The sequence below is a fragment of the Panthera onca genome, chromosome A2 (assembly GCF_046562875.1).
Source record: "Panthera onca isolate mPanOnc1 chromosome A2, mPanOnc1 haplotype 2, whole genome shotgun sequence".
NCBI lineage: Eukaryota > Metazoa > Chordata > Mammalia > Carnivora > Felidae > Panthera > Panthera onca.
Window position 1 is genome coordinate 146,392,166 of NC_138340.1, and position 16,406 is coordinate 146,408,571.

Below are 16,406 nucleotides of genomic sequence, written 5' to 3' on the forward strand. Positions count from 1 at the left end.
ATATGTGTATGTATATAAATGTGCATGTGTGTATGTATAATATACACATGTTTATACATTCGCATACATAAAGAGGTTCTCAAATCTTCCAGGAACAGGTACCAGACAAAGATAAATGTTAGATTCTGAAAGTCAAATATCCATGTTGCAATTTCTAGGGTAACCACTAAAAGAACTTCCAAACTATTATCCCTCTGATGCCCTGTTCATTTTAATTGTCTTTTTTCTCTTTTGGCTTCATTTTGGATAGTTTCTATCTGTCTTCCAGGTTACTGATTTTCTTCCCCTACAGTCTGGAATCTGCTATGAACCCCATGCAGTGTATCTTTCATTAAAAAAAAATTTTTTTATTGTTTATTTTTTTGAGAGAAAGAGAGACAGAGCATGAGCAGGGGAGGCGCAGAGAGAAGGAGACACAGAATCTGAAGCGGGCTCCAGGCTCTGAGCTGTCAGCACAGAGTCCCACGTGGGGCTTGACCTTGTGAACTGCGAGATCATGACCTGAGCCGAAGTCCGCCCACTTAACTCACTGAGCCATCCAGGCACCCCGAGGTGATACCTTTCTGAGAACTACACCAAACGAAAAGGTCTTTCCACTCTCACTGGTAGAAATACCAACGAGTGCCAGCCCTGCGTTCTGGTGTTCCTTTCTTTGGCCTTGGGCAGTTTCCTTTTACATATGCACAGATCAATTCTTATCCAAAGGTTTAAGTGGAGCCCCTCAGCAAATTGCTAGAACTATCTCCTTCCTTTCTTGCTTCTCTCCCTCTCCCCCTACTTCCTTCCTCTTTAGTACTCTGCTCTACAAATTTGAGCTTTCTTGGCTTCCTCAAACTCTGTCGGTTTCCTCAACTCAGAGAGATAACTAGGCTCCTTTTCAGTGGGCCCTCCTTGACCTGATACTTGTAATCCGCCTCTGGACATGAGATAACGCTAGGGCTCACTCTGTTTTTCTTTTTTCCAGTTCACAGACCCAGAATGCCTGTTAACCTAATGTCTGAAAATTACTGTGTAATATATTTTGTTTGATCTTCTAGGTATTTGTGGTAGCAGGACAAGCCTCACCCCTTTACGGCACCATGGCTAGTAACAGAACAGAAATATGTCTTCTTTTTTTTAGTTTATTTATTTATTTTGAGAGAGGGCATGAGCAGGGGAGGAGCAGAGAGAGAGGGAGAGAGAGAGAATCCCACGCAGGCTCCACACTGTCAGTGCGGAGCCTGATGCAGGGCTCAGTCCCACAAACTGCGAGATCATGACCTGAGCTGGAAACCAAGAGTCAGACACTTGAACGACTGAGCCACCCAGGCACCCCCAGAAATATGTTTTTAATATCAAAATATATGGTGAATTCCTAGGTACTCTTTTATTATTAATTTCCAACACCAATCCTTTGTAACTAGAGAACACGGTCTGTACAATTTCATTCCTTTAAAATTTGTTGCATCTTGCTTTATGGCTCAGTATATAGTTTTTTTTTTAAAGATTTTATTTTTAAGTAATCTTTGCACACAACGTAGGGCTTGAACCCACAACCCCGAGATCAAGAATCACGTGCTCCACCACTGAGCCAGTCAGGCGCCCCTACAATCAATTTTTACAAATGTTCTTTGTGTTTTGCATTTACATTTAACGTGGATTTGGGTCTACATCTAATCTTATGATATGATTTATGTTTGTCCTTCTTGATCCTTCTTTCTTTCTTTCTTTCTTTCTTTCTTTCTTTCTTTCTTTTTTCCCTCCTTCTTATGGCTGGATTTTTCAGCATTCTTTTTTTTTTTTTCACACAATTAATTTGGAAAAGAAAAACAATTAATAGAGAAGAATCAATGAAACAAAAAGCTGGTTGTATGAAGAGATCAATGAAGTTTATAAAGCTCTAGACAAACTTCCCAGGAATAAAAGAGAAGATACAATTTACCAGTATCAGAATGAAAGAGAAGACATTACTTCTGATCCTACAAACACTACAAAAATAAAGGAGTATCATGAATAATTTTAGGGAAACAAAGTTCAACAATTTCAATGAAATGAACAAATTCCTTGAAAGACACAAACTACGAGAGCTCACTGAAGATGATAAATAATGTGAACAGATAGCACCAAATCTATTCTTTTTAATGGGGTTAATTATCAAGAGCCTTCTCCCAAAGAAGACAGCTTTACTAGTGAACTCTATCAAACATTTCAGGAAAAATTAATAATGATTCTACAAAAACTCTTCCAAAAAGCAGAAGAGGAAGAAACACTTCCCAATTCATTTTCTGGGGCCAGCATTATTCAACTGCGAAATCCAGACAAAAATATTATAAGAAAAACCTGCAGATCAATATATTTCATGACTACAGACTCAAAAATGCTTCACATAGTTTAACAAACAGAAACCAAAGATTTTATGTTTTCCAGAAGAATAAATAAGTGCATCTCCCCGTATTAACATATTGAAAAAGAAAAGGCATGATCATCTAGTGGGTGTAGAAAAAGCAGTTGACAAAATTCAATACCCATTCACAAAAAAGAAATCTCTCAGCAAACTAGGAATAGAATGGAACTTCCTCAACCTGATAAAGGACATCTATGACAAACTTAAGAGCTAACACCATACTTGGTGTCACACTTGGTGGTGAAAGACTAAATGCTTTGTCCCTAAGATCGGGAACAAAGCAAGGATGTCCCCAACCGTCACTTGTATTTACCCTGTACGATAGTACAAGAAGACAGTAGGGTAAGACAAACAAATAAAGAGCATGCAGATTGAAAAGGAAAAAATAAATTCTCAGGAGTCTTCCAAAATACTCCTAGAACTAATAAATGAATTTAACAAGATCACAGGAAACAGGTCAATATGCAATTAATTAATTTATAAACTACAAGCAATATGGACGCAATAGTATTTTAAAAGTCTTAACTAGGGTTAAATTTCACCAAGTATATATAGGACTCATACTCTAACTGCTGACAGGAATTAAAGAGACCTGAGCAAGGAGAGACAAATACTGTGTTTGTGTAGCCAAAAAACCACAATAATGTTACAATGTCAGTTCTCCTCAAATTGATCTTCAGATTCAATGTAATCCCTATCACAGTTGCAGCAGATTTTAAATATATGTTACAATGTCAGTTCTCCTCAAATTGATGTTCAGATTCAATGTAATCTCTATCCCAGTTCCAGCAGATTTTAAATAATAGAAACGGAAGCTGATTCTAAAATTCATATGGAAAGGCAAAGAACCCAGAAGACCCAAAACTTGTGAAAAAGGGAAAGAAAAAAAGGAAAATGTGGACTACTTGCTTTAAAACTTACTATAGAGAAGTGTTCAACGTCGCTCCTTATCAGGGAAATACAAATCAAAACCACACTCAGATACCACCTCACGCCAGTCAGAGTGGCCAAAATGAAGAAATCAGGAGACTATAGATGCTGGAGAGGATGTGGAGAAACGGGAACCCTCTTGCACTGTTGGTGGGAATGCAAATTGGTGCAGCCGCTCTGGAAAGCAGTGTGGAGGTTCCTCAGAAAATTAAAAATAGACCTACCCTATGACCCAGCAATAGCACTGCTAGGAATTTATCCAAGGGATACAGGAGTACTGATGCATAGGGGCACCTGTACCCCAATGTTTATAGCAGCACTCTCAACAATAGCCAAATTATGGAAAGAGCCTAAATGTCCATCAACTGATGAATGGATAAAGAAATTGTGGTTTATATACACAATGGAATACTACGTGGCAATGAGAAAAAATGAAATATGGCCTTTTGTAGCAACATGGATGGAACTGGAGAGTGTGATGCTAAGTGAAATAAGCCATACAGAGAAAGACAGATACCATATGGTTTCACTCTTATGTGGATCCTGAGAAACGTAACAGAAACCCATGGGGGAGGGGAAGAAAAAAAAAAAAAAAAAAGAGGTTAGAGTGGGAGAGAGCCAAAGCATAAGAGACTGTTAAAAACTGAGAACAAACTGAGGGTTGATGGGGGGTGGGAGGGAGGGCAGGGTGGGAGGGAGGGCAGGGTGGGTGATGGGTATTGAGGAGGGCACCTTTTGGGATGAGCACTGGGTGTTGTATGGAAACCAATTTGACAGTAAATTTCATATATTAAAAAATAAAAAAAAAAAAAAAAAAAAAAAAAATAAAACTTACTATAAAGGTATAGTAATCAAGACAGTATGGTACTAGAATACGAATAAACACATGAATAAACACAATGAAACAAGATGGAATGTTCCAGTGTGCCAATGTAACTCAATCATTATCTCTCCCTTCTTCCATTTTGACATGCAACCATTTCAGTACCATTTGTCTAGACAAGAAAGTTAAGAGGAAAAGGAGGAGGTGGTGAAAGGAGGTAGGGAAGGGAGGTGAAAAGAAATCCAACCCTTACTTTATATCATATATAGAAACTAATTCAAAATGGATCAAAATGCCGTTAAAAAAAAATTTAAAAAAAAAAAAAAAGGGGGGGGCGCCTGGGTGGCTCAGTCGGTTAAGCGGCCGACTTCAGCTCAGGTCACCATCTCGCGGCCCGTGAGTTCGAGCCCCGCGTTGGGCTCTGTGCTGACAGCTCAGAGCCTGGAGCCTGTTTCAGATTCTGTGTCTCCCTCTCTCTGACCCTCCCCTGTTCATGCTCTGTCTCTCCCTGTCTCAAAAATAAATAAAACGTTAAAAAAAAAAAAATTAAAAAAAAAAATGGATCAAAATGCCTAGAAAAAAGGCATAGGAGAAAATCTTTGGGACATTGGGTTCGGAAAAGATTTCTATCATACACATCAAAGCATAATTCACAACAGAAAAAAAAATTGATAAACCGGAATTCATCAAAATTTAAAACCTCTCTTTGAAAGACTAGGGAATGAAAAAAACAAGCCACAGACTGGCAGAAAATATTTAGGAAACATATCTGATAAAGGACTTGTATCCAGAATATACAAAGACCTCTCAAAACTCAAATATAAGATAATATACAATCAAATTATTAAAAATGGGCAAAAGATATAAACAGATATATCTGTACGAAAGATATACACAAAGCAAAAAAAAAAAAGCACACGAAAAGATGTTTGACATTATTAGTCATTAGGAATATGCAAATTAAAACTACAAAGAGATACCACAGCATACCTATTAGGATGGCTAAAATTAAAAAGAAATCAATTTTAAAAAGCAAAAAAAGACAACACTAAGGGTTAGCCAGAATTCAGAGTCACTAGAACTTTCTAACAGTGACGGCGGAAACGGAAGAGGGATTGGCAGCTTCTTACAAAGTTAAACATGCCTACACCTATCATCTGTGACCGAGCAACCCCAGTCCTAGGAACTGACCCAAGAAAAATAAAAACTTACGTTTAAAAAATTTATACACAAATGTTTACAGCAACGTTATTCGCAACCACTGAAACCTGGTAATAAACCAAATATCCCTCAAAGGGCAAACAGTAGACAAGCTGAGTGAAATAAACAGAAGTGACCTACTGATACAAACAACAGATAAACCTCAAACGCGATATGCTAAGTGACTCAACAGGCTTCATTCATATGAATTCATATCATTGTTATGACTTCCCAGACAGGAAAAACAATGCAGAAAGAAAAAAGATGAGTGGTTGCCTGGGAGAGAGGATGGGAGGAACAGAAGGATGGGAGGAATAGATCACATGTAGAGGCATGAGGGAACCTTTTGGAGTGATGGAAACATTCTAAATCTTGACTGCAATGGTGATGATACTACTGTATGCATTTGTCAAAATTCATAAAACTATACTCTGTAAAGGGTGAATCTACGAAAATTATACTTTTTTTTTTTTTTAATGGAGAAGACAACAGTATAAATGAATGAAAACGCCAGCCACACACTGGGAGGAAATATTTACAAAACACCTCTCTGATAAAGGTCTTGTATCCAGAAAATATAAAGAAAGCTTCCAACTCAATAAGAAGACAAACGACATGATTTCTTTTTAAAGAGTAAAAGATTTGAACAGACACTTCTTCACCAAAGAAGATACACAGAAAGCAAATAAGCATACATCTGCTTAATGCAGTTGTCATTAAGGAAATGCACATCCAACAATGTCACTTCTGGGTGCCAAGCAAAGAAAAGGACGGTAGGTCCACACAAAGACTTGTACTTGAATATTTACTTTTGGTGGCTTTGTTCATAATATCCATCAACTGGAAACAACCCAAATATCCATTTACCTGTGAATGGATAAGGAAACAAGACCACCACCATACGGTAGAATAGTACTCAGTGGTAAAAGTGAAAAACCACCAACACACACAAAAACTTGAGTCAATCTCAAAGGCCATAAACTAAGAGAAAGAAACAAGACATAAAAGTCATAAAAAGGCTATATGTTATACGATTAAATTTAAGTGAAATTCTAGAAAATTCTAGAAAACGCAACCACGTTGTCAGAGAGTAGATCGCTGACTTCTTAGATGCTAGGGGTCGAGGAAGGACACAGACAACGAAGCGATGTGGGGGCACATTCTGGGGGGATGGAGTTTCTGTATCGTGCACACACTGGTCAGAACTCACTGACCTGTACACTAAAAACTGGTGAATTTTTTTTTTTTTTTTTTTTTACTTTTTTAAGTTTATTTCTTTTGAGAGAGAGAGAGAGAGAGAGAGAGAGAGAGAGAGAGAATGAGTGGGGTGGTGGGGAAAGAGAAAGAGGGAGAGAGAATTCCAAGCAGGCTCTGCACGGTCAGCACAGAGCCCGATGCGGAGCTCGAACTCGTGAACCGCGAGATCATGACCTGAGCTGAAATCAAGAATCAAACGCTTAACCAACTGAGCCACCCAGGTGCCCTGGTGAATTTTATAATATGTAAGTTATACTCAGTAAAGCTGTATTTTAAATACTAAAACAAGAAACATTTCCTGTAAGTCAATAAGGGGAATATAAATACGCAAAGAATATGAATAGGCAATTCACAGAGGAGGAAAGTAAAATGGCCACTAAACATAGGAAGAGTCTCAATTTCAGCAATGATCATGAAAATGCAAATTAAAACCACAAAGAGATGCCATTTCACATTCTTCTGAATGTCAAATATTTAGATCTGATAATAAATTGTCAGGAACAGGTTTAAGGATTTGAAGCAACGTCTATATAAATTATTCATACAAGATCAGTTTAAAGATCAATTTGATAAGATCAAATAACTAGCATTATCTAGAAATGCCACGAGTAGGTATCTACCCCAGAAAAATTCTCACCATGTGCACAAGACATGTACATAAACATTATGTATAATATCATTTGGAATAGCAAAAAGGGGGAAGCAACTATTATCTACCAAGGGGAGAATGAATAAATAAATAGAAATACTGTATATTAACACACTGGGATTACATGCAGCAGTGAAAATAAATAAAGTAGATGTATGTGTAGCACGAAGGTAGATCTCAAAACTATTAATTTTGAAACCAGCAATAATAATATGATCACTTATATTTTGAAACGCACAAAAATATTAAGTATAGATTATGCATACAAACAAACGTATGTACTACATATATACAAACATTGATAGGAAGTTACCAATCTCAAGAGAGTAATGACCCTCTGGTAAAGGAAGGCTGGAAAACGAAGAAGCCCCACATGCTGCCAGCAAATTCTCCACCTCTCCTTCCTCCCCCCAAAAAAACCTCAATCCCACGTTCTGCCTAAGGGACCATCAAAATGAATCACAGCATGCTATACGTTGTTAGGTACCTCGGTCACTACAAAAAGCCTAAAATATCCGGGCCACTATTTGTCACCTGGAAACTTATCCCCATGCAGCTGGGAACAGCGCCTAATGGGACTCTGTCTTCCATCCTTCTCAAATCCCAAACCCTCCATCAGGCTCTCTGGCACTTTCATCATCACTTATATCCTTAACTCTTCTCTGAACACCCCCATCTTGCCTCTAACTGAAAGCTGGCTCCTCCCTAAGCATCCCCTGCAGCCCTCCCAAATAGCGGCTGGCGTCTCTCCTTTAACCCTCATCCACCAGACCTACAGGTGGGGAAGCTCACCGCCTGCTGAAAATCTCTACACTGCCTTCTTCCGCTGTACCTTGTTCTGCCCTAAAAATCTCCGGCTGTAAAGCTTATGCCTTTAGACGGCATCACCTGTCACCACTCCCGGTTGCATAAATAGACCTCCGGGTACTTGCCTTATTTTTAAAAAAAAAAAATATTAGTACCATGTTCGCCACCACAATCTCCAATATTAGCCCAGTAATAATGGCAGGTGACTTTAATATCCATGCAGACAATACTTCTAAAGCTAACTACTCGGTAGAATTGGCCGCGTCTCCACCGATCCTTCCTTCCTTTTGCAATCACCCACTTGCACTGTTGCCCCCACCAGTATAACAGTATCCCCCATCACAATTTCATTTCTAAGCAACTTACTCCCCAGCCGCCGCTCTGGACTCCAACAACCCTTTCACTTCCTCATGACCTACGATCCCATCGATCCGATCAACTTCTCACTGTTCCAGTCAGCCCGTGTCCTTGCTTCCTAACCAGATCCCACAGTTAATAGTTCAATTACTCAACTTCCTTGCTCTTCCCCCCGTTTACTAACCTGGCAAAAACCCTAACCTTGATTGAATCCAATCTCCAACTGCTCTATGCCACATCCTGAAGCATGCAGCTGGGGAAAAACACTCACCGTGCCACCAAGTAATACGTTCAATTCATGACCACTAACTCCAAGGGGCCATTCATACTCTCTAACAACCTGCATTTCCCCATTCCATTTCCTAGAAAATTATTTCATGCCTTCTTTTTTTTTTTTTTTTTTTTTTTTGAGAGAGAAAGAATCCCAAGCAGGCTCTGCACCATCAGCACAGAGCCCCAAGCGGGGCTCGATTTCCTGACAGCAAGATCATGACCTGAGGCGAAATCGAGAGTCGGACACTTAACAGACTGAGCCACCCAGGGGCCCGGATGCCTTCTTTGCTTAATACAACCTCTGTGCCAGAGGCTTCGAGTTTGTCCTCCTCCTGTTTCTTCCCTGCCCTGCACCCTCTTCTCTGCTCTATGTCCAGCTCTCCCTCCCAACGGCCAGCCCTCTGAGCAAATTCACCACCAGACACCTGCACGACAAATTCACAGAGCGACGAAGAGGCAGCAGCCTTCCACAATTGTTACACCAGTCCCTCTCCACGGCCCTCCTCCGGCAGCCTGAAATGCCGAGCTTTCTAGTCTAACTCCACTACTACATAATTCTACGGTAATCATGACGGTTCTGCTTCCCTGATTGAATTCGCCCCAAATTTCTGGTATAGGAAGTGATTACAGGGAAACGGGACCTTAACAATAGAAATCTGAAATCGCTTCTCTGATTTGATAAAAGGCATGAATGGCCCCATTTCCAGTTGTAAAGGGGATACTCATAGTCCAGGGCATGCAGGGGCCAAAGTACTTAAATCATGACCTGGAGAAGCAGATTCAAGGACCTATAGAAGATAAGGCTTGGGTAACCCAGTAGTGGCTGCCATGGAATGTATTGTAAACATGGGTTCTTATAATGGGTTAGTTGCTTCTAAGGACGCCGGAGAACTTGGTCAAAGAAATGAGTCCAGAGTTTTAAATTCACTGCTCAAAGTCTAGGTGAGGGACTAGAAATTTTCTAGAATGCCTTGATAGAAAGCCTGTGTCATGTGGACACAGGGCCAAGAATTCTGAAAAGCAAATCCTCTGTGTGGCCGAGTTATAATGCAAAATCAATACCCACCCTGCAGGGAATCTTAGGTTAAAGGGAAGACTTTGATCAGGAAGGAGTGGGACCCTGGGAACTGGGATGGGGACATACGGGCAGATTCTGAGAAAGCTGAGCCTAAACTCCCCAGGCCTCCTGGGCAAGTAGCAGCTCTTTATTCTGTCTGAGGAAAGGAGTCTCCCTTTGCCTGAAGAGTGTGTAACAAGCCTCAACTGAGACAGTTGCCTGACAAGGGACTGCTGCTGTTCGTAAGGAGTCACCTCCTCCCGAAACTTATCATTACCCAGACACTTAACCACACTCACATCCTGCAAGTTTCTGGGGGTTGGGCACAAAACGTGGCCTGGAAAGATATGCAAAACATACCAAAACACTGCAAGATTGGGACAATTTATGTCACCACAAAGGTGGGAAATAGATCTCCCCAGACTCCCTTCTCTGCAGGTTCTGAGCTAGAGCCAGGCAAAAGAGAAATACGCACCACATTTAGAAGACGGAAGTAAAGCTGTGGCCATCATGCTCTGGGAGTCGGGGTGGCTTACGGCAGAAACACAAACGCTGAGGTGCCGGGAGCTTTACTTTGTCCTTACTCTTCTTTTTCCCTCCCCATGTCCTCTTCCCCACTGTGCATCCGGCTCATCTTCTTCCCTGCCCGACCCGCTGACCAACGGCAACCCCAGGCTCACCAGAAACTTGACTATGAACTTAGAGAGGTGGTAGCTACGTCCACTGACTTCCACACCAGTCCACTTTCGCCGTGGCGTGCCACAAGCTGGATGGGAATGGCTTTCATGACTGTATGATAGATGTGGGGTGGGGGAGGGGATGGCTTTATGCTATATTCTATCCATCTCTCATACTCACGTGGCCTTTAATGAACATTGAAAAATTTGATGAAGATAAATAATTTTTAAGTAATGTTAAATATTGCAAGCAACCTTTCCCAAGTTAGACCATTCGAAGCTCCCCCAGGAAAAAGAATAAAAGGAGTTTTTCCAGCCGAAAAGAATAAAATAAAAAGACTTACATCGTTAGACTGAAACAACCGAGTCATTGCAAAGAAGGCTTCTGTGGCTTCCATAGTTCCAAAGTGCTCACCCTAAGGAAAATTTAAAACAATTTCTTACACTTAAATAAAGTATACTAAGGATTTTCTCTTTATTTCTCTTTATTTCTGCAAAAGTCTCTTAGAACTCGGGAAGAAAATCTCTTTGTAAACATTCTGCCTCTACGCTGTTTTTCTAGCTTTCAATTTATAAACGTGCATGGCCATTTTGCCCACTCCTTATTTAAAATAATTTAGTATCACAAGCCATGCTATAAAAGTTCTGGAATAGTAGTCTCTAACCTTTTAGCAGGAACTATTTTAATTTCCCTAGAGAACTGCAATTTACAAGGAGGTAGAAAATAATAGCAAATTGAGTTTCTAATCAGAATGGCATGTTATTACTACACCACCTACAAGCAGAGATCACACCTTTTCCATTTCCATAATCCAATGCCCAGCACAAAGCCTGACATATTATAAGAGCATAATAAATATTAAATTGTAAAGAACTACATATTAGGAATCCTAGAAAACATGGCAAAAAGGGACCAACTGAAAGGGCAGGAACCAGATTAGTTATATGAAAGTAAGCCTTTGGATGATGCTTTGCATCAGAACTTTACTGCGCTTCATAAATCATCTGAGGAGCTTGCCAAAACGCAGAATCTGATTCAGTGGCTCTGGGTGAAGCCTGAAATTTTGCATTTCTAACTAGCTCCCGGTGATGCAAATGCTGCTGGCCTGGGAACAACATTTTTTTTAAGGCACAAGATGCTAGATAACCTGTTTCACTCACAGTCAAAAATTCCAGATTATAGACCGCCTAAAACATGACCATTTCAATATTTAATTTCATTAAAAGAAATCCTATATAAGGCATTAGACTCAATCACTTCAATCTATTTGTTACTTACAAGAATAAGAGTTTATAAGAATAAACAGATTCTGATGAAAAACTTTAAAAGTTTAGGATGAAGGACAAAGTATAAGAATTTACAATCATTTATTTTTATTTATTTTTTAAATGTGTATTTTTGAGAGAGAGAGAAACAGAGCACAAGGGGAGGAGGGGCAGAGAGAGAGGGAGGCTGGAACCTGCTTCTAAAATCCGAGGCAGGTTCCAGCCTCTGAGCTGTCAGCACAGAACCTGATGTGGGGCTCAAACCTATGAACCACAAGATCATGACCTGAGCCAAACTGGGACACTCAGCCACCCAGGTGCCCCTACAATCATTTAAATCAGAGTACCCAACTTGCTCACCAACGACAGATTTCCCCCTCTTTCTTTCATAAATATGTAGGGAATACACACAAGTCCATGCACTTTTCAGTCCTATCAACAGGCCCGAAGTCCCTACTTTTTGACTTGAAATTTAGAATATATGAATAGGCCAACTGCGGTAGACATTTAGAAGTATTTTTCCATAAAGCATTACCAACAACTAGACAAAAGATTAAACTAAGGCTCCCAAACCTGTTTCCGTAGTTGACTGTGTTTATCATATTATACTGGTAATTTCCTTATCAACATAATTAAATGTTTCAACATGAGTTGCTCAGCAAAGAGGCATTGGCCAATATAAAAGTATATGCTACTTGGGGCACCTGGGTGGCTCAGTCGGTTAAGCATCCTGCTTCGGCTCAGGTCATGATCTTGCCGTTTGTGAGTTCAAGCCCTATGTGGGCTCTGTGCTGACAGCTGAGAGCCTGGAACCTGCTTCGGATTCCGTCTCCCTCTCTCTCTGCTCCTCCCCCACTCGTACTCTGTCTCTCTCTCTCTCCCTCTCTCTCCCTCTCTCTCTCTCTCTCTCAAAAATAAATAAACATTAAAAGATAAATAAAAAATTAAAAAAAGTACATGCTACTCTGCATCAACTTCATCTACTGGAAACTCTGCTTATAGGGGCGCGTGGGTGGCTCAGTCAGTTAAGCATCCGACTTCAACTCAGGTCATGAATTCAAGTTCATAGGTTCAAGCCCGCATCGGGCTCTGTGCTGACAGCTGGGAGCCTGGAGCCTGCTTCAGATTCTGTGTCTCACTCTCTCTGTCCCTCCCCAGCTCACACTCTGTCAAAAATAAATAAACTTTAAAAAAAAAAAAAAAGAAAGAAAGAAAGAAACTCTGCTTATATAATGGATTTAGTCAAGGACACAATGTGTGCTACAAAAAATTAAATCAAACAGACTTGGCTTTAAATGTTTCTAATATGGTACCACGGAGGGATAGGATGTTTGTGTAGGAATGTATTTTATGTAAAAGTATGCACTCGATGCTCAATCTCCATTTGCAAATTACAAATCATTAAGTCTCTGAATGAGGCCTTCAGTCATGAAATACAGTAAAAGTAAAAGATATTCTCATGGAATTCAAATTGGAAACCATAGTCTCCTTACCACCATATGTAAACCACTGGAAGTCTGTGTGTGTGTGTGTGTGTGTGTGTGTGTGTGTGTGTGTGTGAATCTAAGAAACAAAATCACATTTTCTAAGCTCCTAGACATTTCATGACACTTTTTTAGTCTGAAGCAAAACAAACCAAAGCACAAGAAAAAACAAAATTAATAACAATAACAGCAAACAGAATCTATGTTCCATCACAGCAAATACTTTTGTTGGTTTCCTCTGTTACATCCCCAGTGCCTAAAGCAGCATAGGAGTCAGCAGGTGTATTACAAATATTTGCTGAACGACCGAATGAAAACTATTCCTGAATGTATGTGTCCAGGACCATTCGCAATGCTTTACACTCATTACCTCATTGAATCATTACGACTTTATAAAACAGGTACTATCATAATCACCATTTATAGAAAAGGACATTAAGGCACGAAATGGTTAAACTCAGAATCATTCTGCTTGCCATGGTACGGCAGGGATAATAAATAAAATCTATTAAAATCAAAGCTTGAAAAACATCACTATTATATTCCTCCCCCTCAAAAAAAGGTAAAATGTCTATTTGGAATTTGTCGAAGATTTTGTACTACATTTTTGGGGGGACACAAAGACCTCTGAACAAATCTAAACAACACGCTTTAACATGAACTAATGCTTGTTAAATTCAAATTGATGTTGAGAATCTACCATGTGCTTGGCTGGTCTGGAACCTCATGAATAAAACAGACGTATGTCATAATCCTTGTCCTCAAGAAGTTTTACATATCATTACCTTAATCAAACACTGCAGACTTTTAAATTAAGTGAATTTAAAAAAATAAATAACGATACTTTCCAGAAAGTGCTTCACTGCATGTTATTCCAGGAAACAAATCTGAAGAAAATCAAAATAGTCTACCTGGTTCAGTAAGTAAAGAATCTTTGTAAGAATATGTAAACATCTTCTTGGATTGATGGGTGTTTCATTGAATATACGAGCCTATGGGGACAAAAAGCATTGTTACACTAGTATATTTTCTATCACAGATTTCTATCACGGATTGCAAAAAATCAACTGTAATCAAACAGACATAGTCTAATAAACATAAAATAAACATATTTTAATCACAATATCCAAATAATGTTGTTTACAGTTTTCAATTCATCATACTATATGATACATGATTAGATATGGCCTTGACTTTCTACCTACACTAACTCCTTCCCTTCGATCTAGTCCGTCAATTTTATGGGCTTTATGTGTTAAGTAAGAATCACAGTATTTATCTACACCATTTGAAAACAATTAATGTCCACAACTTCCTTCAGTAACCTTACACTAAACACCTCTTTAGCCTTGTATTTAAAATTATCACCACGTAGCAGAGTCTACATGATTTTGCATTTCTATAAATTCTAGACCGGCTTCTGATTAAGTAACCCCTCTTCCTTTCCCCTCAAGTCTATATTCTCTGAACACAGCTATTATATTCTTCAATTCTTAATTTTGATCATAGTATTCAAGCAGCTCTCTGCCCACCATCTAAAATGGAATAGAAAAGAAAGAACACAGGGTGCCGGCTCAGGTCATGATCTCAGGGTCTGTGAATTTGAGTCCCCCATGGGGTTCTCTGCTGTCAGCACTGAGCCCACTTCGGAGTCTCTGTCCTCCTCTCTCTCTCTGCCCTTCCCCCGCTGGTGCTCTCTCTCTCTATATATATTATCTCTCCCTCAAAAATAAATAACTTAAAAACACACACACACACACAATACAGTTCCAAGTCATACCTCCTGTAAGACAGCACTCTTCTCCAGATGCCGAAAAGGATTGGAGCCACTACCTATATCATAAACAAAAAATGTCTTTAACAGCTGTCCTAGACAAACTTATCTACAGAAGGGTATTGACTGCTTGGGGTATCTCACCTAAGTGAAGTGACCATTTGGGTATCACAGTGACAACCATTACTATTATGCATATAAACTGAATAAAATCATTTTGATCCTGGTACTAGCTGTCATTGCTATCCTTATAAGATCTCGTACTTCTGTTTTGCAGGAACTCTGCCCAAAACGAGTGTCTTCTTTCCCTGTCCTCTTTTTACGTGAATGTTACAAGTATATGTCATGTGCACACGGCTAAGATTAATGAGATTGCGGTAGGGCCCTTTGGATTTCCCTAAAGGCAGGCACTATCTTTGGTGTTTCCAACAATTTCTGCCAGGCAGAAAAGAGTTTAGCAAGGAATCCTACAAAGCTGAAAGGGGCCGTGGAGATTTACTAACCCAAACGTCTACCACACCACGGGAGAGCACCAAACATTGAGGGCTTTGGGTTTGGGGATTGGGGTTTTTTTGTTGTTGTTGTTTTTAGGTGGCTTGACATCTTCCCCATTTGCTCTGGACCAAAGACGGGTTATCAAGAACGCAACTGACTTTTGGATGCCGGAGCATTAAACGACCGATGTACCAGGGGGCAGTCTTAACCCCCCTGGGAAGACTGGAAGGTACAAGGCGCCTCCAAGTTCATACACACACAAGTCCCATCGAGCCCAGACCCACTCTGGGCCTCCCCCTACCAGCGCCCCCCCGCCTCGCCCACGCGCGCACCCACTCCCTCCGCCACGCGCCGTGGGTCCGCCTCCTCTGCGGGCAGCCCACCCCAGGCGAGCGCGGCGGAGGCGGCTCCGAGGGGCTGCGCCCAGGGGAGGGGGCGGGAGCGGGGGGCGGGGCCGCCTAGCTGCCCAAGCGGCGCGCGGGCGCGGGGCGGGAGCGCGCGACCCGAGGGGAGGCTCCGGCGCCCGGGGGAGGGGCTAGGGGCAGGCCCCCGGCTGCAGCAGAGCGGAGCCGGGCGGAGGGAGGAGCGGGCTCCAACTCCGGCCCCCTGGCACACCGGCGCCCACGCCTTCGGGTCCGCGGCCCCCAAGAGCAGGTGGCGGCGGGCGAGGAAGGGGCCCCCGCGGCGGAGGGTGGGCGTCAGAAGCCCAGCGCGTACCAGACTCCTCGTCCTTCTTGTCGAATTTTTTAATCATCTTGGACGACTTCCCAGCGCCCAGACCCACCGCAACCGTCCCAGGCGCCGCAGCCGGCGAGCGGAAGAGGCTGCAGGAAGGCCGGCCCCGTGCTCTGGAGCCGGTTGGGTCGCCGTCCCGTCACTCGGGGAGAAGGCCCGCCCTTCCCCGGCTGTCGCGGCCGCTCTTGTCCCCTGGGGACGCGGCCACGCCCTCTCCTCCTCCCCCAGCCGGGCGGAGG

General features: G+C 41.4%; 1 protein-coding gene across 1 annotated transcript in view; it reads right to left on the reverse strand.

Annotated features, from left to right (window-relative positions):
• The window catches only part of COPG2 (coat protein complex I subunit gamma 2), a 115,369-nt gene extending 99,090 nt beyond the window's left edge, over positions 1–16,279 (reverse strand). Inside the window, exons 1-4 of the mRNA XM_060633159.2 lie at positions 16,150–16,279; positions 14,944–14,996; positions 14,075–14,155; positions 10,758–10,829 (exon numbers count right to left, since the gene is read on the reverse strand). Coding sequence (XP_060489142.1) covers positions 10,758–10,829; positions 14,075–14,155; positions 14,944–14,996; positions 16,150–16,186 — 243 coding nt within the window. The 5' untranslated portion in view covers positions 16,187–16,279. The remainder of the gene's footprint in view (positions 1–10,757; positions 10,830–14,074; positions 14,156–14,943; positions 14,997–16,149) is intronic.
• Between the last annotated feature and the right edge of the window lie 127 nt (positions 16,280–16,406).